The sequence below is a fragment of the Plodia interpunctella genome, chromosome 29 (assembly GCF_027563975.2).
Source record: "Plodia interpunctella isolate USDA-ARS_2022_Savannah chromosome 29, ilPloInte3.2, whole genome shotgun sequence".
Taxonomy (NCBI): domain Eukaryota; kingdom Metazoa; phylum Arthropoda; class Insecta; order Lepidoptera; family Pyralidae; genus Plodia; species Plodia interpunctella.
In genome coordinates, this window is record NC_071322.1 from 3,550,305 (window position 1) to 3,571,750 (window position 21,446).

The window sequence follows — 21,446 nt, forward strand, 5'->3', positions numbered from 1 at the left end:
AAGACCTGCTTACAAAGAATAAATTATCTGAACAGAGTATGTAATAGTTCGGCAAATAGAAGTGCACAGTTTTTATTTCTGTGGTGACAAGACAATGCGATGTCTCAAATGTATTGACGTAAATTTTTAATTATTCTTTGGTAGACCTGTGAAACGCCTTGATAATGCAGTATCTAAGAGACGATAGGAAAGAACTCGTAGATTCTCCTACTCTCTTATCCAGGATTAATTTCATTAGTGAGGTTCTACTACCAGTTCGTACCTCTCGTCATCTTAACATATTTGTTCCACCTCGCTTTCTCAAGAACTATACTCAAATGATTTTTTTCTACTGCAGTTTAAACCTTTTAAATAAGGACTTTCCAGATATCGATATGTTCTCACAATCGCTGCAGACTATAAAAAGTAATTTATTTAAAGCACTGTCATCACCTGAGTAAAATTAATAAAAATTATAAAAAAATAAACAAGTTTGTATGTATTTTATGTATTAAACTAATTATGTAATGTATTGTAATTGCGTGAATCTGTTACATCTTCTTATATAATATCTGTTCTTGTTTCATATACAACTAAATAGTACCTATGTTGTCAACACGCTCTACTTATTATGATTTTCTGTTAAGTTTTCGGCATTGTTTTGTCTATATCTACATGTTATTTTTATTGCAAAATATTTCTTATAATGACTGTTTGTGACAAAATAAAAATAAAGAAGTGATTCCTTCAAAGGAATCCTTTGCACGTCGGTATCATAACCTATAGATAACAACGGAGCACAACGCAACGACAATATGTGTTGCGTCGTCGCAATGGAGCACAACTGAGCAATGAGGCTTCACTTTTGGTGTGCAGGTAGTCCGCAGACTGTGTACTTACATTGTTATATTACTCGATTAATAATCCAACGCGCCGTCGCCGGTAGCGGTCACTGCCGCTGAATAAGTTGGTAAGCATACCAGTTTTTAACAACATCTCCAGAAATATTGCTTGATATAGACAGATCAACAAAATTCTCCATTTTATTGTTGCGTCTGTTTCCTGTTTCCATGTAATGTTCTATGTAAGTAACTTTATTGATTTACTGATTGATTATTCTTCTTGTTTGCTCTCCACTTACTGTGGCTATGGCTGAAAATCAACGCGTTGCTCCCCGAGGAGCAACATCATCGTTGAGCCATGACCTTTTTGTATTGCTGCAGCACACATACACATTTCTTATGTGTGATTGTTGTTTACCCGTTTATTGTGTCAGTTATCTTTTTTGTATTAACATTGATGTATGTGTGTGTACTGTGGCTACAAATAAAGTTTTTATCTATCTATCTATCTATCTACTCATAAAAAATGATACATAAATTTATATTTAAAAAATGGTAAGCCCTTCTGGCACGATAGGGACCAACACTGTTTGAATGAGTTTCTTTCGGCATTTCTTCTCGGCAGTGGTCGTTCCGAAATGCTAGTAGCTTTGGTAAATATAATTTAATTTAGAATATGACGTGAAAAAGTGCCTGTGAAGGCCTAATTTCTGAATAAATGATTTGATTTTGACTGTACAATAAGTGTGTCATGATATGATATCTTACGAGTACAAACACACTTGTGTAGCCGTTAAGAGGCCACATCTACTTGCTATAATATTTTAAATTCTGTGCGGCCTCGGACGCGTAACACAGTTTTTTTTATTTTAGTGTTAGGTGGCGCTAGTAATGACCTGATTTTTTTGAGCTGGCAGAAGAAAGAACATATGTAACTACCTATTGTGACGACGTATTACGTGTTTACAAATGTTAGATCATTTATAAATAAACAGATATACATATATGGATAAATCACATAAACTGAGTTAGCCCCAAAGTAATTTGGAGATTTGTGTACGCAATGATGAGTTATGACGTAACGATTTAGGAGTCAAAAAGGTTCCTAATGTACTAAAAGTACCTACATTATAATACAACGATAACTTTAAAATGTAATGCTCAAATTGACATTTAATTTTCATAATAAATATGCATAAGTTATAGTACTTAATGCATTTTGTTTTCAGACTAAATAGTTTTTCTTTTTACAAAAAGTAATGACTACAATTTTATACACTTTGTCCCCTAAATAGAAGAAAAATGAACATAATAAAAATAAAGTTAATTAAAGTTGACATCAATATTTTGCGCGCGTTTTGCACAGCGCCATCTATTACGAACACCTCGTAACATTTATTCAGTGTGGAAAGTAGCTTTTCATTCATACGTCATTGTGTTTTCCTCGAATTTTCACTTAAAGCTTTCCCATACGTTGCATAGATGGCGACAGTAGTACTACAGTCAGTCCTCACTGATGCTTTTTTAAACCATTGCACAAAAAACGTGTTCTGTTTGTGTTGTTTGCATCAAGTATAGAGATATTATTCGACAGGGTAAAAAATAAAATTTAAGTAGGTATTTAAATAATCAAACACGATATATAATGTCACATTTAATTATATAAGAACTACCGCTACTATATAATACAATATATATACTACTATAAAAATTAGCTATCGCAAAAAAAAACCGCATCCAAATCGGTTCACCCGTTGATGAGCTACGGTGCCACGTACACAGACAGACATATTTAGCAGTCAAACTTATAACACCCCTCTCTTTGCGTCGGGGGTTACAAATGTTTAATTTCAGCCAACACGATTCGTTACAAATTAATTAACAAAAAATGTTAATAAATTGTCTGGGCTAATTTTTACGGGTGATTGTAATAGTGAAGTATTATATATATACAGGGTCACTGGTATCTAACGCATAACCTTCCAAAGGCGCATGAGGTACATAAAGACTAACTTTTTTTGTTCTACGACTTTTGTTTAAACGTAATGAATAATTTTTTTTGTTAGTTTTAACGTCGCTTCTATAAAACGTTAACTCAATGTTCGATTCCGCTACATAACGCTACTGCACTGTCTCGTGTCGCTCGGCTATTACATACAGTTAACATGTGTAGAATCGAAAATTAGATTGTATTTTTTGTATATGAAAAAAAAAAAACTACGAATCACGAAAAGTCGTAAAATAAAAGTTGCTTGTTTCGATGTACCCAAGTAGTCTTTAGGAGGTTTTGCGTTTGATACCAGTAAACCTGTATAATATGGACATGTTTCATACGGAGTGCTGTATTAGTCGTCCTCCGTTGCGACGACGCAGCACGTTGCAGCTCCGTTGTGCTTCGTTGTTTTCTGTAGGTTTTGAGACTGAGGTGTGTTGATGTACTTAGAAACTTCATCTAATCGTCTTTATGTATTTTTTTTTTGTCAACGTGACGGACCGTAACGGAGCAATGGGGCTTGGTTTTATGTATTCTTAATGCCATTACACCTCGCACACTAGCGCCACCTAGAATGTTTATTTATTTATTTTATCTCTTAGCGAAATTTAAATAAATATTTGTACAGATTATGCCAAAGTACATAAAGAGTTTTAGTAGAAAGCACTATAGTTTTCTTCAATTCGTACCTACTCCTGAACGACTGGATGGAATTTGATGCTGTTTTCACAGTTGTATAGCGCATGGTCTAACTTAAAATCTGGTATAGGTTTCATCGCGATACGTTGCTTAGAACCCGAGATGTTGTCAATAATAAGTTTGACACGAGATAAATCCGGACGAAGCCGCGTGCACAAGCTATTTTCTGAATAAATGTCACTTCTGGTAAGGATAATAGTACTTACTACCGAAAAGTTGGTCGGTAATTTTTAGTTTGAGCTATTGACATTACAGGCGTCTTAACAATTAGGCATGTTTACAGCGAAAGCTATAATAATGTATGGATATATATTCTACTAGCTTTTGCTCGCTGCTTCACCCGCTTTAATTTCCCACGGGAACAGTTATTTTTCCGGGATGAAATGTATCCTATGTCCTTCTCCACACTTCAAACTTTGTATGCAAAATTTCAAGAAGATCCGTTGAGTAGATAGAGCGTGAAGAGGTAACAAACTTACTTTCGCATTTATAATAACAGTTAGGATTAAAACTAGCGGATCGCCCTAGCTTCGCTCGGGTAACACTATGTATAAATTATACATCTAAAGGTATAACTTGTATAAAACATAGTCACTTCCCACTGTCTGTACCTATGTATGCTTAGATCTTTAAAACTACGCAACAGATTTTGATGCGGTTTTTAATACTTAGTGCGATTCCCGAAGAAGGCTTCCCACTATTATTATAAATGCGAAAGTTTGTGAGGATATATGTATGTATGTATCCCAGGATTCCCACGGGAGCGAAGCCCCGGGGCGCAGTTGGTAGGTCTATAATTTATTATTGTTTCACCCGAACGAAGCCGGGACGGGCTGTTAGTATCTTAATAAAACATTGTAACACAATTCTTTTGGAATGTTCACTAAATCTCAAGCATAGAATAATATTATAGAATTTCAAGAAGTAGTCCCTCAGACCACACGCACATACACTTGGTTGGCGATTGAATTATATGAATATATATGAAATATATATTTTCTCGTAGTGGAGAAGAATCTTCTTCATCTGCTCCGTGTATTCGCCCTCGCTTGAGGGCTACATTCCTCATAATTAGATAACATGGACGGACGAACTAACAGTTTGTGCGTTTCCACTATCATGCGACACGGGAATTTGACGGAGCGACTCTTAAGTATTGACAATACTGTTTTACTAACCCCCGACGCAAAAAGTGGGGTGTTATAAGTTTGACCGATACGTGTGTCTATCTGTCTGTGTGTGTGGCACCGTAGCTCATAAACGGGTGAAACGGTGAACCGATTTGAATGCGTTTTTTTTTATTTGATGATTTTTTATTTTTTATTTGATAATTTTAATGCGGTGGCTCTTAGATATGCTTCGTCAAAATCGGTTCAGCCGTTCATAAGTTGTGATTTATCTAACAAATAAACTTGTAGGCTGGCTATGCCTAATATAATATATATCACTAAAGGGATGATATTTTGAACATATTGGTCAAAAATGAATGATATTTTTTAGCAAAAATATTAAATTTATTGCTTTCGTAATGTAAAGGCAATGACATGACTATTACGAGGTACCCGCCGATATCTAGTGGCAAATAATCTACACACTAGTGAGCTCAAACTGTCAACTGGAATGCAGGTTTCCTCACGATGTTTTCGTTCGCCGGAAGCAAGTGGTGGTCGATGAAAAATACTTGATGTACCTACAAAGAGTCAATTTTTAACCGTTCCATGACATAGGTCACGTGACTGTTTCTGTTTTTTAACACGCTTTTATTAGGTCGGCTTGTATGTATGTAAGAAAGTGGAAACTATTCGATGTCGCCCGGGGCTTCGCTCCCGTGGGAATTTGGAGATAAAATGTAGCCTATACAACGTAATGGATTCTAAGGTAACTAATTTAACCATCTTCCAAGGATCGTAGCGTCATGAAAATCGGCAGCTGTGTATAGTCCTGATGACAATACAATAATATGGTGCAGTCCAACTGATCTGATGATGGAGCCGGAAGATGTGAACTGGAACTTCACGATGGAACATCGTATCATAGCTGTGTTTGGACTTGTTAGATAAATGTTGTGATATAATATTTTGACCACGATTAAGTTTCACGTGCACATATAAAACCGTGTTTTTCTAGTATTTTTTAAACTATTCATTGTAACTGATGACAATGGAGACGAGCCTGCCCTAAGGGCGACAAGCGTTACCATGTTACGGATAATAGGATAATCTGACTTTTTGATCTTGAATGTTGAGGCTTGTTCGTTGTACTGTAATTATAATTAGTAGCTAGGGCCGTACGCATGTCCACGGTGAAAAATATGAAGAAAATGTAGGTACTTAAAAGTTTTGGACGAGAAAAATTAATCTTTTAAGGAACATCCTTCGAAATATCTTGACGACCTCGGTGGCGCAGTGGTAAGGTTCTAGCCAATGAACCGAGAGGTCCCGGGTTCGATCCCCGGTCGGGTCATGATGGAAAATGATCTTTTTCTGATTGGCCCGGGTCTTGGATGTTTATCTATATATGTATTTGTTATAAAATATAGTATCGTTGAGTTAGTATCCCATAACACAAGTCTCGACCTTACTTTGGGGCTAGCTCAATCTGTGTGATTTGTCCTAATATATTTATTTATTATTATTTATTTATCTTAAATATAAAAGTTATAACGGATACTCCGTTTTGAGCGTTGTAGTTTTGGCATGTCCGCCTGTCCGCGATATAGCTCAAGAACTGTTAGTAGGTACTAGAATCATGTAACTTGGTACACACGCCGACTAAGTGTTCATCCACCATCACATTTGATTTCATCAATAGAGCAAATATTACGCAAAGCTCAGCGCAGATGGCGCTACTGGTACAACTAAGGTATACAAACATTGCCAATGGAGGCAAAAAGCGCCAATTTTCAATATTGTTGCCGATTTACGTATATATTACGATATATATATACACTATATAAATTATATTATAGCTTTTAGTATATTAGTAGTAGAAGGACGACCTCGGTGGCGCAGAGGTAAAGTTCTTGCCACTGAACCGAGAGATCCCGGGTTCGATCCCCGGTCGGGTCATGATGGAAAATGATCTTTTTCTGATTGGCCCGGTTTATCTATATATGTATTTCTTATAAAATATAGTATCGTTGAGTTAGTATCCCATAACACAAGTCTCGAACTTACTTTGGGGCTAGCTCAATCTGTGTGATTTGTCCTAATATATTTATTTATTTATTTGCTATAGAATTTAATCCATTTTTAATTAATTTTCTGTACTGATAACCATTCTTTTATCTATGGATACACAAAAATTCGTTTTTTTCTACCCCAATATGATGACTGTTAGAAATAATAAATAGTATCCAGACATTGTTTTCTCTCCATACAGTCTTTTACGGTGAAATTGGTGATATTTTTTTAACGACTGTGCGTTCTATTGAAATATTATTTTTGTAAGTAATATATACTTATATAGGTGTATATTATATACTTAGGTATACATGTTAACATGCATTCATGCGGATAAGCCAAAAACATAGAAAACTATAGACGTCAAGCTCACATAGCCAGATGAGACAGAATATTTCTCTGACGACCTCGGTGGCGCAGTGGTAAAATTCCAGCCACTGAACCGAGAGGTCCTGGGTTCGATCCCCGGTCGGGTCATGATGGAAAATGATCTTTTTCTGATTGATCCGGGTCTTGGATGTTTATCTATATATGTATTTGTTATAAAATATAGTATCGTTGAGTTGGTATCCCATAACACAAGTCTCGAACTTACTTTGGGGCTAGCTCAATCTGTGTGATTTGTCCTAATATATTTATTTATTTATTTATTTATTTATTTATTTATTTATTTATTTATTTATTTATTTCTATACTTCGGCAATCTCATCAAATGGGGTACCTAAATTGACATTTTTTTAAATTTTGGTCACTATTCGAAGGCCCTCATACCTATTACTAGTTGTTCGCCGCGAACTTACACCTCGCGAACATAAAGAAAATTTACAAAATTGTGAATATTTCAAAAACGACTTTTGATGCCTCACGAACTAAAAAATTCTATTGACAGATCCTATATGCCTTTTAAATTTCGTCAAAATCAGACCAACGGTTCGAAAGTTATCGCGTTACAAACATACATGCATACACACAAAAAATGTATTTTTTGCCCAAGTAGAATGTCAGACCTCGCTCACTTCGCTCGATCATAATACTTATAATCAATATTAACAATAATAATAACAAGTCTATTTGTTAGACAAATCAAAAAAACCCCGACTATCAATATTTATTTCGCTACAACTTTTGAACGGCTGAACCGATTTTGATCAAACATATCTAAGAACCACCGCATAAAAATTCGCTATCAAATAAAAAAAAATCGCATCCAATTCGGTTCACCTGTTGATGAGCTACGGTGCCACATACACAGACAGACAGACATACAGACACACTTAGCGGTCAAACTTACACCCCTCTTTTTGCAATGGGGGTTAAAAATCCATCTGTACAACAAATATTACAATTAAATTAGTTACAATACGGAACTTTACTACTCGTGTGATTTATTATTATTCAAATTTTTTTTCGCAGACAAACCAACACGGAATTCATTATATTATTATATATACATATTATACTCGATCACTTTTGTCTTCAGGTACCCAGTCCAGTCGTCCCGATGGTGGTGTCCAGCTTGCCGGGAGCATCTTCAACGGTCGCCAAGGGTGAGTGATGATATGACCGCGCGGTTTAGATTAGCCAGCGCGGTTTAGATGTCTATAAGAAATCTTGTGTTTTTTTTATATCTTTTGACCGATTTATTGCCTGATAATAAAGTATTTTGCAAAAATTTAATTTTTGACGCAAGTTTTTATTGTCGTCAGAGAGATCTTATTGCATTCAATGTGTGACAAAAAAAAATAACGCCCGTGCAGTAAACCGTTGAGGAATTCCCATGTCTGGGGACGTTTCTGGGTGCACCATCTGGTAATGCTTGTCATAATAACGCATTGTCATTCAAACTGAACGTGTGTACAAAATTTCAGCTAAATCGGTTAAAGATATCTTCAGAATTGAATTGCAAGATTCCATCCCGACACATGGGACGTAACGATTACATTTCAAGCTTAAATGAAATCAACTTTTTAGTGGTCCAACTAGCATTATGAAGAGAAAAGATTTGTATTTTTGTTTAGAATGCATAAACTCATAAACCACTGGAACGATTTTGGTGAAATTTGGTGTATAGAGACAGACGAAACGTTCACTAGTAACATAGGCTTTAATTATAGTTTTACCAGAACGAAGCTGCGACGGTTCGTTAGTAATACTAGTTTTTCCTACCAGCTTTGATACATTATTAAAAATAATAAAAATATATAGGGATCAATATACTGTTTAAAAAAAGTAGATTTGTTTTCTCACGCTTGCTTTCTTCAATGAATAAACTAAAATGAAACACAAGAGAATCATCGATTTATTACCAAATGTCTGTATATGCCGCTCCCGGCCGGCCCAGGCAGAAAGGGCAAACCCAAGAAGTGCTGGCTTGATGTCGTCAAGGATGATATGCGTGACAATGGTCTGACAACTAGGGATGCCGACGACCGTGCGAACGAACGCAAAAGTAAGAAAGCTTAAGGCTTGAAGGAAAAGGCTCTAAGCAAATACGCTCAGATGAGAGAAACGTATGTAGATAAATACTTAAGTAAATAAATATATTAGGACAAATCACACACATTGAGCTAGCCCCAAAGTAAGTTCGAGACTTGTGTTATGGGATACTAACTCAACGATACTATATTTAATAACAAATACATATATAGATAAACATTCGAGACCCGGTCCAATCAGAAAAAGATCATTTTCCATCATGACCCGACCGGGAATCGAACCCGGGACCTCTCGGTTCAGTGGCAAGAACTTTACCACTACGCCACCGAGGTCGACAGAAAAGTACTTAGTTGTTTTGCTAAAATCACAATTTGATCTGACAGAATGAGTTTTTATAAGTATTGCGCTCCATCCCTCAGCCTTTGTTCAAGGAATTGGCAAAACTCCTATCCTTAGCTCGTCTAGAAAACTAGAATTCCAAGCTTGGCAGAACTTAACACTTGAAGATATATATACATACAACAACTACTGCAGGATAATTTCCTAAAATATACAATATTACCATCTCCACTCGAACACTTTAAAATGAACTTTAATGCAATGGAATAAATACAAATATTGCACTAGAATTCTTAACCTTAAAAGATAAATTTACCGCTAAAACAAAATGGCGGAACGTCAATTTCGTTGTAAATCAATTTGAACGTTAATTAGCAGAATTTAAGGTTTGAATTAGGTTGTTAATGGCGATAAAATAGTTAAGTGATGTACGGTACAAGGAGTTATACAACTTCACCTGAGCTTCTTAGGGTTGGGACGTTTATTCAGAAATCTATCGTCTATCCGCGACTTCGTTAGCATAGATAGAATTGCTAAATGCTTTTAATAGCATTATATATATTTTTTGTGATTTATGTGTTTGCAAGATTATTAATTTCTCGGTCGAATTTTTAGTTTGATAGCCAAATAAGTCGTCTTTGGTCGTCTTTTCCACATGTTTTTCATAACAGTTTCACCCGCCACTATAATCTTTTAGTTTTCATCCCGAATTAAAAAAAAAAAAAAGGTTATGTTTAAATTTTAAAAAGTAGCCTAGTTTTGACACACATTGATTGCAATAAACTTAATTTCTTTGACAGCAAATATAGATTCTTCTAAACAACTTAATATGGCATTTAAATTGCTTATAAAACTATCGATGTTTTTGCTGTCCCAACGCTAAGACGAACACAAACGACCAAACTATTGTTTATTTTTTTTCATAGAGAGTGATAGTAATAGTAGTAGAAAATATAACTATCAGTTAATGTTAGGTTCAATGACTGCCCAAAAAGGAGACTGACATTTTATTCAAAAACTAGAGACATGTCCCGGTAAAACCAAAATAAAAAGTCGCCTATGTTACTCTGAAACACTGACTTGTCTCCCAAACGTTTCATCTGTCTCTGTGTCAAATTTCATCAACATCGGTCCAGTAGTTTTGAGTTTATTAATTACAAACAAAAAAGCAAAAAAATCTTTTCTTTTTATAATATTAGTATGGATGTGATTATATAAAATTTTTCGTGTTTATTATTTTCTCACACATGTAAAAAAATATAGAAACACAATAAAAAACGTAGACATAAATAAAATACACGATTTTTTAATAATTTAAAAATGATTTCATATAAAAAATATGATTTTTTTTATTTTAAATCGTAAAAAAAAAGATTTCAAATAAAAACATTTAAAACGATGAAATGATTATCTACTAACTTTTGCTCTCGGCTTCGCCCGCGTAAATATCCCACGGGAACAGTTATTTTTCCGAAATAAAAAGTAGCAAATGTTCTTATCCATCCATACTTCAAACTACATGTATGCAATATTTCAAGAAGATTGATTGAGCAGATAAAGCGTGAAGTGATAACAAAAAAAAATTACTTTCGCATTTATAATGTTACCAGCTGCGCCCCGGGGCTTCGCTCCCGTGGGAATTTCGGGATAAAAAGTAACCTGTGTATTATTTCAGGTTATATTCTACCCGTGTATCAAATTTCATCATAATTCGTCCAGTACATTTCGCGTGATAGAGTGACAATATAAATACGTGAACACACCTCGCAAACTTTCAAAATCAAAATCAAAATCAAAATCAAATCATTTATTCAGAAATTAGGCCTTCACAGGCACTTTTTCACGTCATATTCTAAATTAAATGATGTTTACCAAAGCTACAAACTACTAGCATTTCGGAACGACCACTGCTGAGAAGAAATGCCGAAAGAAACTCATTCAAACAGTGTTGGTCCCTATTATGCTAGAAGGGCTTACCATTTTTTAAATATAAATTTATATATAATTTTTTATCAGTAATATAACAATGTAAGTACACAATAAAGTACGCATTTATAATAATATTAATAGGATAGGATTATTTACGATGTTATCGTAAACGTTCTCTTCTAAGGCGTTATGAAAAATTTACTACAAGAAACACAAAACCAAAATCATTAGTTTTTTATGATTCAAAAAGCAACCCTTAAATTATTTAAGAGTGATTGTAAAGAAACAGGCAGTCTGATCGTAAATTAAACAAAAATATTTTTGGGACCTTTGCACGCTTCGACCTCAAATAACAGTGCGTCAGTTATTTTAGGGCCGTGGTACTAATACACAAAATAAATAAAACTAATTATTTTTAATCTAAAATAGATGTCGCAGCAATCGCTGTAGCCTATTCTACAATATTTTGTCCCGTTGTCTGTCTGTAATCAAATCTTGCAAGTTAGCTTCCAGTTGACCTGCAGTGTTGAAATTTCCCACGTCGCTTCAGTTTCCATGACTATGCGTTATTATGATACGCGTGACCTGATGGTGCAGTCTGGATCGGCTTCAAACGAGGGAATTCCTCAACTTTTTACAGCACGGACATGTGGTTTTTTGTCAGGCGTTAAAAATGCCACAAGATCTCACTGACTACAATGAAAGATTGTGGCAAAATTACATTTTTGTTTAAAATAATTTGTTTAACCTCGGCTCACGACTATATATGTTCTAAATTTAATTAATATCAGCCTAGTGATGTTGTGTAAGCTTGACAGACCGACAGGCTTTAATATTTATAATATTACCTACGTTTGCCCGCGGCTTCGACCGCCTCCGCGAAATTAGTTTCGCTATTTAGTAATCCAATTGCTAAAAATAATTATCAAGCGATGTTCCTTGATAAAATGTCGCTTATAATTATCTTTATCCGTTCTTCTAATGAGAAATATCAAGAATATTGTTGAATAGATAAAGCGTAAATAGGTTACAAACAATTAAACTAACCTTCGCTTTTATAATTGACCGAGCGAGCAAAGCGAGCGTTGTCTACAATTAAACTTGTGGCAAAAAGACATTATTTGTATATATGTAGGTATAGGTACCTATGTATGTTTGTAACGCGATAACTTTCGAACCGTTGGTATGATTTTATAGGTATGTATAATGTATAATATAAAAGATATGTAGAATCTGTCAATAATTTTGTAAAAAATATTGCGTTTACAAGGTCTAAGATCTAGTAATTAATAAATTTAGGATTACGGTAATATAATGAGGTAATTTAATACTAGATTTGTGAATAGTATACGCATTGCCTTTTTATTTATGTTATCAGCAATATTAATTAAGGGTTTTTCATTAATTTCTAATTAAATAATTGTAGTTATTGTTATCTGATAGTTACACAAACTGCTACATATTTTTTTCCTGAAATGATTATCTAGTTAGCACTATCCAGCACTTGAACACATTTATCGCTATCTGTTTGATATGTTACATAAAGTCTATCATATACGAGTACTTTATCAGAAAACATTGAAACTGATTTCACATTACGCTGTATAATTTGACCCTTATTTCAATACCTTAAGAACTATCATCCGGTTGCTTTAATATCGAATGGAACTATTGAGGGTGCTAAAATAAATTGAACCTTATTACAACGGCTTAATAACTAATTTGGTCGGCTGTCGCCAAGGCTAGTTCCATAGATTGATATTAAGCTTGGTAGTCTCTGTAGACTGGCAACGGGACCAACTATGGATGGATAGATATTTTTTGCAAATAAAATAAAAGGACAATACTCAATGGCCCACACTAAGCTTGTATCGTGGTTTAAATGGATATGGGTGTATTCCATTGCACCATACACAGTAATCAATTTAATTGTTCTAATTTATAAATAAGGAAAGTACTGGTACAATGTTAATTTTATAAATGTTTAATTTAAAAAAAAAGATCCTTTATTTAAAAAAAATTGCGACACTAATGAAACGCTACACGGCGCGTTCAAGCGGTCGTGAAACTTACACACAAAACCGAGGCGCCGACAAATTAGACAAGTATATAATACAAACTACTTTATATACCTACACACAAAATTATATTAATTTAGACTAAAAACTATCTGTCTTAAAAGTGACTTATAAATAAATACATACTGCGCTTACGATACTATGGGATACTATATTTTATAACAAATACATATATAGATAAACATCAGAAAAAGATCATTTTCCATCATGACCCGTCCGGGGATCGAACCCGGGACCTCTCGGTTCAGTGGCAAGAACCTTACCACTGCGCCATCGAGCTCGTCGTATTGTATAAATTAAAAATATCTAAAGAAGGCAAGGTGCCCATCACACAGGCAGCATTCCCGCTCTGAATCGAGGGTAGCTCCATGTCATTTTATACGATGACTATCTAACCATTTCTTATTAAAACTTCGACTGTATGTCTTTCTTCCTTAAGTCTGTTATTGCTAACACTGGTGTTAGATTTCATTAAAGTCACTTAAAGGCATCTGACGTGACTTTTACGACTACCTACCGCCATCTAGTAAACACACTAGTGGATTAAAATGTCCACTCATATATAGGTTTCCTCACGATGTTTTCCTTCAATAAGCAAGTGGTCGATGAAAACTGCTGTACATGAGTCACATTGGTATACAAACTCGTGTGGCACGAGTAGGATTTGAACATGGGACGTTTCGATTACAGGCGATGGTCTTAACCACTCGACCACCATAGCTTCGAATCGGCTCTTTAGTTAACTAGCTTTTGTCCGCGGCTTATCCGCGTTAATTTCCCACAACAGGGAACAGTTATTTTCTGAACATCTCAACGATCTATTAGCACGGATATTATTTTTTAAATATAACCAGATTTAATGATCAAGGTTTCCTATAAAACTTTTACGAATTATAATAATATACTCAATAGCTTTTGACCGCGGCATCGCCCGCGTGAATTTTCCGGGCTGAAAGATACCCTATGTCCTTCTCCATACTTCAAACTATATATATGCAAAATTTCAAGAAGATTCGTTGGGTAGATAGAACATGGAGAGATAACAAACTTACTTTCGCATTTATAATATTAGTTCAGGATTTTATTTGGGTAGTGATGTGGCATCTACTTTAATATACATCAATGGCCGGTCCCATTGCCTCACAGGAAAGCTTGCTAATTGTATCATAAAATATTCACTATCCAGAGATTAATACAGATACGCGATAGTATGTTAAGGTTTAATATAGTTTCGAGAGAAGTATGGTATGTTCACAAAATGATCTTAAATATGTTAAATATGTTTCTCAGAGCGTTGCGTTTTGTTGCGGCCGCGCTGTCATTACAATTTTTCAAATGTTAACAAAGACAAACATTAGATTCACAAACTGACTTTAAAATAATTAATCTGTACTGTGCTAATGTTAATATTTTTCCATTCAATTTGACGATCACGGTGGCGCAGTGGTAAAGTGCTTGCCTCTGAACTGAGAGGTCCCGGGTTCGATCCCAGGTAGGGTCATGATGGAAAGTGATATTTTTTCTGATTGGCCCGGGTCTTGGATGTTTATCTATATACGTATATGTTATAAAATATATCGTTGAGTTACTTAGTATCCCAAAACAAAGTGCGTGTGGTCTGAGGGCCCACTTCTTGAAATTCTATGAAATTATGCTTGGGATTTAGTGAACATTCCTAAAGAATTGTGAAAGTTGGAATTAGAACACAAGTCTCGAACTTACTTTGGGGCTAGCTCAATCTGTGTGTGATTTGTCCTAATATATTTATATATTATTATTTAATTTTATGAATGATTGGTTTTGGAAATGATTCCTTCCTCAAAAAAATCGACGGATCGTAATGAAAGCGCGGCCGCAGCGGCCGAAACGCTCTGAGAAACGCCCCCTTTATTTAAAGTAGGTATACATATTTTTTACTATTTTGTGACCCTATCATCTACCATATTTCGTCATAGACGAGATTTTAGCAAGCGATCACTATTGTGTATCTTTAGTCCAAGAATAATTGTTTCCGTCGATTCTTCCTTCTCTTCAAGCCAAATCTAAATTAAAATCTGTACCGGAGCGCAACGGAGTAATGGGACATGGCTCCAAGTCAACGGCCGACGAAAAGCGCAGGTGAACAAGAAACGGCGCAACAAACTTCACCGCAGCCTTGTCGTCAAAGTACGTAAAGTTGTCGGTCTCACACGTCCATTAACTGAAGCGGACGAAGCCCTGTGTAAAAACAAGTTTTGTTTAATTATTTTAATTAGGAGAAAAGGGTGAAATACAAAATACACATTTCATTTTACAAATATCATCAATTATTTCTGAATAAATCAATTGAAAAAAAAAGAATTTTTAAACCCTCGAACTGCAAACAGAAAAAGTTTAATAAAAAGGCGAGGGGCAACTTTGACCGGGTCAAAAAACCTCGTTCGGTTAAAAATATGTCTGTCAGCTAATTTATAGACAAAACCAGGGACATTGATACACATAATAATAGACATTGTAATTTATATTTCATTTATAAAGGCAATTTTATATTGTTTTTAGTGTTTTCATTTGTTTGTACTATTTATTTAATAACAGCGTTTTTTAACAAGGTCAAACACAGCTATGATACGGTGTTCCATCATGAAGTCCCATAATATCTTCCGGCTCCATCATCAGATCAGATTTATTTATTTTATTTGTAAAACATGTACGTGATTTGTGATCTTCAAGTGTCTGAATTATACTTCTATTTCGACGAATAAGATTTGTAATTATGAAGTCATGGGAAAAATCGAATTCAAATTTCAAAATTCTTTATTCAATTTGATGATATAAATAAAGCCCTGTTTTTTTTTCAAATTGGCACAAAACTTTGTTTGATAATTTTGATAGAAACTGTAATATTTAAGAATGTTGCAGTAACACGCTGCTCTTCTGCTATTGTAATACAGTAACAGCATGTGTCTAATCTCATTTTTATATGGGAATCTTACAAATCAAATTCAAATTCAAATTCAAAATTCTTTATTCAATTTAGGATGATATACATCACTTATTGACGTCAAAAAAATTACTTAAACTAAGTCTACTGCCGGCTTCCAAAGCGCAGGTGAAGAAGAAGCGGCGCAACAAACTTCACCGCAGCCTTTTCTCCAAGGACGTTTTACATACATACAAGTCGAGCTAATAAAAGCGTGTTAAAATATATTATGAGATCTATATACCATCTTACTCTATGACCACGGTACAGACCGTGTATGTACGATTTTTGTAATACATGAATTTTGCAGGCGGTCACTGCGCGCGTGTGTGCGTGGGCCGTGGCGCAAGTTACAAGCGGTGTTTGAAGATTCATTTTCAAATTATTCGCCAACCATGTGTTCCAAGTAACTGGTTGTTCGCCGCGAACTTAGACCTAGCGAACACAACAAATTTTTATAAAACTGTGAATATTTCAATGACGACTTAACTGATTTTTTTGCCCCACGAATTTAAAATTCTATTGACAGATCCTACATATCTTTTAAATTACATCAAAATCAGACCTTACGATTCGAAAGTCATCGCGTTATAAACATAGATACATTAAAAAAATATGTATTTTTGTCCCAAGTTGATTTGTAGACCTCTCGCTCTCACTCGCTCGGTCAATTACCATTAGTGCTTATAACTTAGAGGGAAAATAAGCTTAAGAAGCTAATAGAAGCTTCCATTTGACACAAATTCGTTGTTCAATTGCGTTTCTTTGCGGTTTTGGGTGCATAATGGAATTTTTAAGCTCGTGGGGCATCAAAATCGGTTCAGTCGTTTTTTAAATATTCGCAATTTTGTAAAAAAATATTGTGTTCGCGAGGTGTAAGCTCGCGGCGAACAAGTAGTTATTTTATAGTCAAGTAGTAAAACAAATTTTGTCTTTGTTGAAATTTGAAAAAATGTAATTACAACGCTAAGCTAAATGTTATTATAACCTCTATTATTCATCGCACATCACTTGGACCCCGCACCTAAGGGCTCGCACACACGCGTCACTGTAAACATACCTTGATTTCCCAAATGAATAGACCGCTGGTTCAAACAGAACTGAACCAGCGTTTAAATTTATATTTAACTAGCCGTTGACGGCGAATTCGCTTGCGTGCGTTTTTACAAGCGTTCATTTAATCGGGTGTAATTTTGTAACTCAATTTTGAAGTGAATATCTTCAACCGATTGAGCTGTGAATTTTGTACACACGTTCAGTTTGGATGACAATGCATTATTATGATATGCACGATCTAGTGGCGTACCCGGGATCGGCTCATGACGAGGGAACTCCTCATGACGGTCCTCGTTAGAAATCTCTAGATAAGAGAGAACACAAATGAGATGTCGCTCGATCGCATAACCTTTAGTATATAGTTAACTCCTGGCATATTATCCAGTTATGTTAACTTGAGTTCGTGGAATATATCATTTTTGACATACTCGTACATTTAATTACACGTTATAAAACAAACACGCTTCCCGCTGTCTGTCCCTATGTATGCTTAGATCTTTGAAACTACGCAACGGATTTTGATGCGGGGTTTTTTTTTTAGTGTCCTTCACCGAACTTCTACTTCAAACTACTAATGTGCTAGCTGCGCCCCGGGGACTTGCCTGGTTATTTCGGGATAAAAAGTACCCTATGTGTTATTCCAGGTACCTATTATAGTATATTCTAACCGTGTACCAAATTTCATAACAATCGGTTCAATAGATTTTGCGTGAAAGAGTAACAAACACACACACACACATACACACATACATCCTCACAAACTTTTGCCTTTGTAAATTCGTAGGATATCGTTTTAATTTTATTCCTATTGAATTATTACCTCATACAAAGCTGTCCTTATTGTCAATGGTTCTAAACCTACCTTAGTTTTGAGTTTGTAATAAAATTAACACACAATATATAAATCACAAAATCAACATAATCAATAAATAATCTTTACAAGAGTAAGAAGTGGTCGTTTCGAAATGCTAGTAGTTTGTAGCTATGGTAAATATAGTTTAATTTAGAATATGACGTGAAAAAGTGCCTGTGAAGACCTAATTACTGAATAAATGATTTGATTTTGATTTTGAAGTAAAGTCCCCCCCTGTCGCGTCTGTCTGTGTGATCGCGATGAACTCAAAAACGTCCCGACAGATTTTTGTGCGGTTTTCGCCAATAGATACTGTGGATTCCTGAGGATTAAGTGCATAATTTATAATGATTTTACCCGAGCAAAGCTTGGACGGAGCGGAAGGTGAATTCTAAATAAATCCCTTAATTATTTATTGATTTATATTTTACATTAAGGACTTTGTTCCCAATTACGACAAAAAAGTTATAAATTTAACGTGTCTGTGTATCTGTATGTATGTCCGTGGCATCGTAGCAGCTAAACGGCTAAACCGATTTTGATCTAGTTTTTTTTTTATTATTTGAAAGAGAATTTAATCGAAATTGTTCTTAGCTTGTTTGGAAAATGAGCATTCAAGCGTTCGAGCGTTTGGAAACTGTCAGCTCTTTTCTAGCTGATGAGAGGATCGGAGTCGAGACTTTCGTAAATGTTGACATAACATTAATTACAAATTAATGTATAATCTGTCCAGAGGTCCAGTAGATTTTGCGCGAAAGACACAAACTTTTGCAATTATAATATTAGTATGATGTATAAGGATTTAAAGTTAAGGATACATTAACAAATTCAAATTCAAATCATTTATTCAGAAATTAGACCTTCACAGGCACTTTTTCTCGTCAATCTTTATAGTTATTTCTAATATTTATAGTTATTTCTCACAAGCTACAAACTGCTGGCATTTCGGAACGACCACTGCTGAGAAGAAATGCCGAAAGAAACTCATTTGAACAGTGTTGGTCCCTATCATGCCAGATCGGCTTACCATTATTATTGTCCAATATCTATATTATTTAAAGATTATATATATTCTATTACATATTTTCTCCTGTCGTATTCCTCATGGCTGAGGGTCGTGGTCATTACGTGGAATGAAACACACACAACAACTTTCTTGGCATCATTAATGGAGTGGTTTGCCATTGCCTTCTCCATTTCACACACAAGTTAATAATAATCAACCAGTGTGCAGGTTTCCTCATGATGTTTTCCTTCACCGGAAGCAAGTGGTGGTCGATGAAAACTACTATATATGAGTCAGATTTGTATACAAACTCATGTGGCACGAGTAGGATACGAACCTGGGATCTTTCGATCCACAGGCGGGCGTCTTAACCATTACACCACCACCGCTATTTACACTTATTGTATAATCTAAAATACATTTTCAATAGTAAGTGGTTATTCCCAGACAAAAACAGTTCTGTTCTTGATTTTTTCATTTAATTTTATATTAATGTAACTCTACAAATTCATCTAAATGAAGTCCCTATTCTATTAAATCAAATATGTCAACCCAAAGTTTGAGAAAGTTTGAGAAGCACTGTTCTTATCATTCCGTCGCGCTCTAACATAGTAAGAGTGAGGGAGACATATAACTTATTGGATAATACATTAGAATTCGAATACTGATATCGGTATTAACCATTAGTTATGATTGTATGCGGGTTCCAGTGATAGGTTTTTGCATTTGACTTCGTCTGCTTTATAGCGACAATACTTTACGTGTGGTTCCGTTCTAGATTAGGACCATTCTATATCCGGATGTCGTACGAGGCGAAGGGATACATTTTGCAGATGATAACAATAGCATTCTCAAGACGGGAAGGGTAGTTAAATCACAGTCGAAAGAAATTTTTAGGTTGATTTTTACGTTTTCCAAACATAAGCCTTTTTAAATATGTCGTAAAATTACGGCCGAATTCATTACTAGCTTTTGCCCGCGGCTTCGCCCGCGTTTATTTTCCGGGACGGAGGTATCCTATGTCTTTCTTTTTTGTAAAGTTCTTGCCACTGAACCGAGAGGTCCCAGGTTCGATCCCCGGTCGGGTCATGATGGAAAATGATCTTTTTCTGTTTGGCTCGGGTCTTGGATGTTTATCTATATAATGTATATGTTATAAAATATAGCATCGTCGAGTTAGTATCCCATAACACAAGTCTCGAACTTACTTTAGGGCTAGCTCAATCTGTGTGATTTGTCCTTATATATTTATATATTTATTTATTATTCTTCATAATATAGTTCAAACTATATATTGAAATTTTACATGCATGTAAATGTAAAAAGATCGATTGAGTAGATATAGAGTGAATAGGTAACAAACAAACTTATTACTTTCGCATTTGTAATATTAGTTAGGATAAAAATAACAAATGGATTCCTGAAACATTAACGATAGACACTAAACCCTTTAGGGTTGACAATTAAGGGATGTATATTGTCATCCTGCCCTTCCCTTAGGATGTAATAACTACGTGTAACTGCGAGACCTTTAGGTTTTATTACACACATATTAATTTTACTTTCTGGTTTCAAGATCCTATATGGGATAAGTCCTACATGGGATAAGTCCTACATGGGATAAGTCCTACGTGGGATAAGTCCTACATGGGATAAGTCCTACATGGGATAAGTCCTACATGGGACAAGTCCTACATGGGATAAGTCCTACATGGGATAAGTCCTACATGGGATAAGTCCTACGTGGGATAAGTCCTACGTGGGATAAGTCCTACATGGGATAAGTCCTACATGGGATAAGTCCTACGTGGGATAAGTCCTACATGGGACAAGTCCGCCGTGGTAAAATTTGTCAGTTTGTAACTTTCAAACATAGGCTACATTTTTTTCCAAAAGTCAACCCCCAAATGACTATAATGGAGTTTTGGAAAAAAATGTGTGTAAGTTTGTATGAAAATCGTCTCTTCCGCTTTCGCAGATTAATTCACGCGGGCAATGTCACGGGCAAGAGCTAACAAAATATTTTAACACATTATGCCACACTATATTAAGAATTTTAGTAGGTAGTGTCATAGTTTTTGGTGGATTTTAATGG

General features: G+C 35.1%; 1 protein-coding gene across 1 annotated transcript in view; it reads left to right on the forward strand.

The window, feature by feature from the left end:
* Nucleotides 1–21,446, forward strand: part of LOC128682174 (uncharacterized protein) — a 189,243-nt gene that overhangs the window by 41,633 nt on the left and 126,164 nt on the right. The window contains exon 2 of the mRNA XM_053766753.1: nucleotides 8,176–8,242. Within this exon, the coding sequence (XP_053622728.1) occupies nucleotides 8,176–8,242 (67 nt within the window). The remainder of the gene's footprint in view (nucleotides 1–8,175; nucleotides 8,243–21,446) is intronic.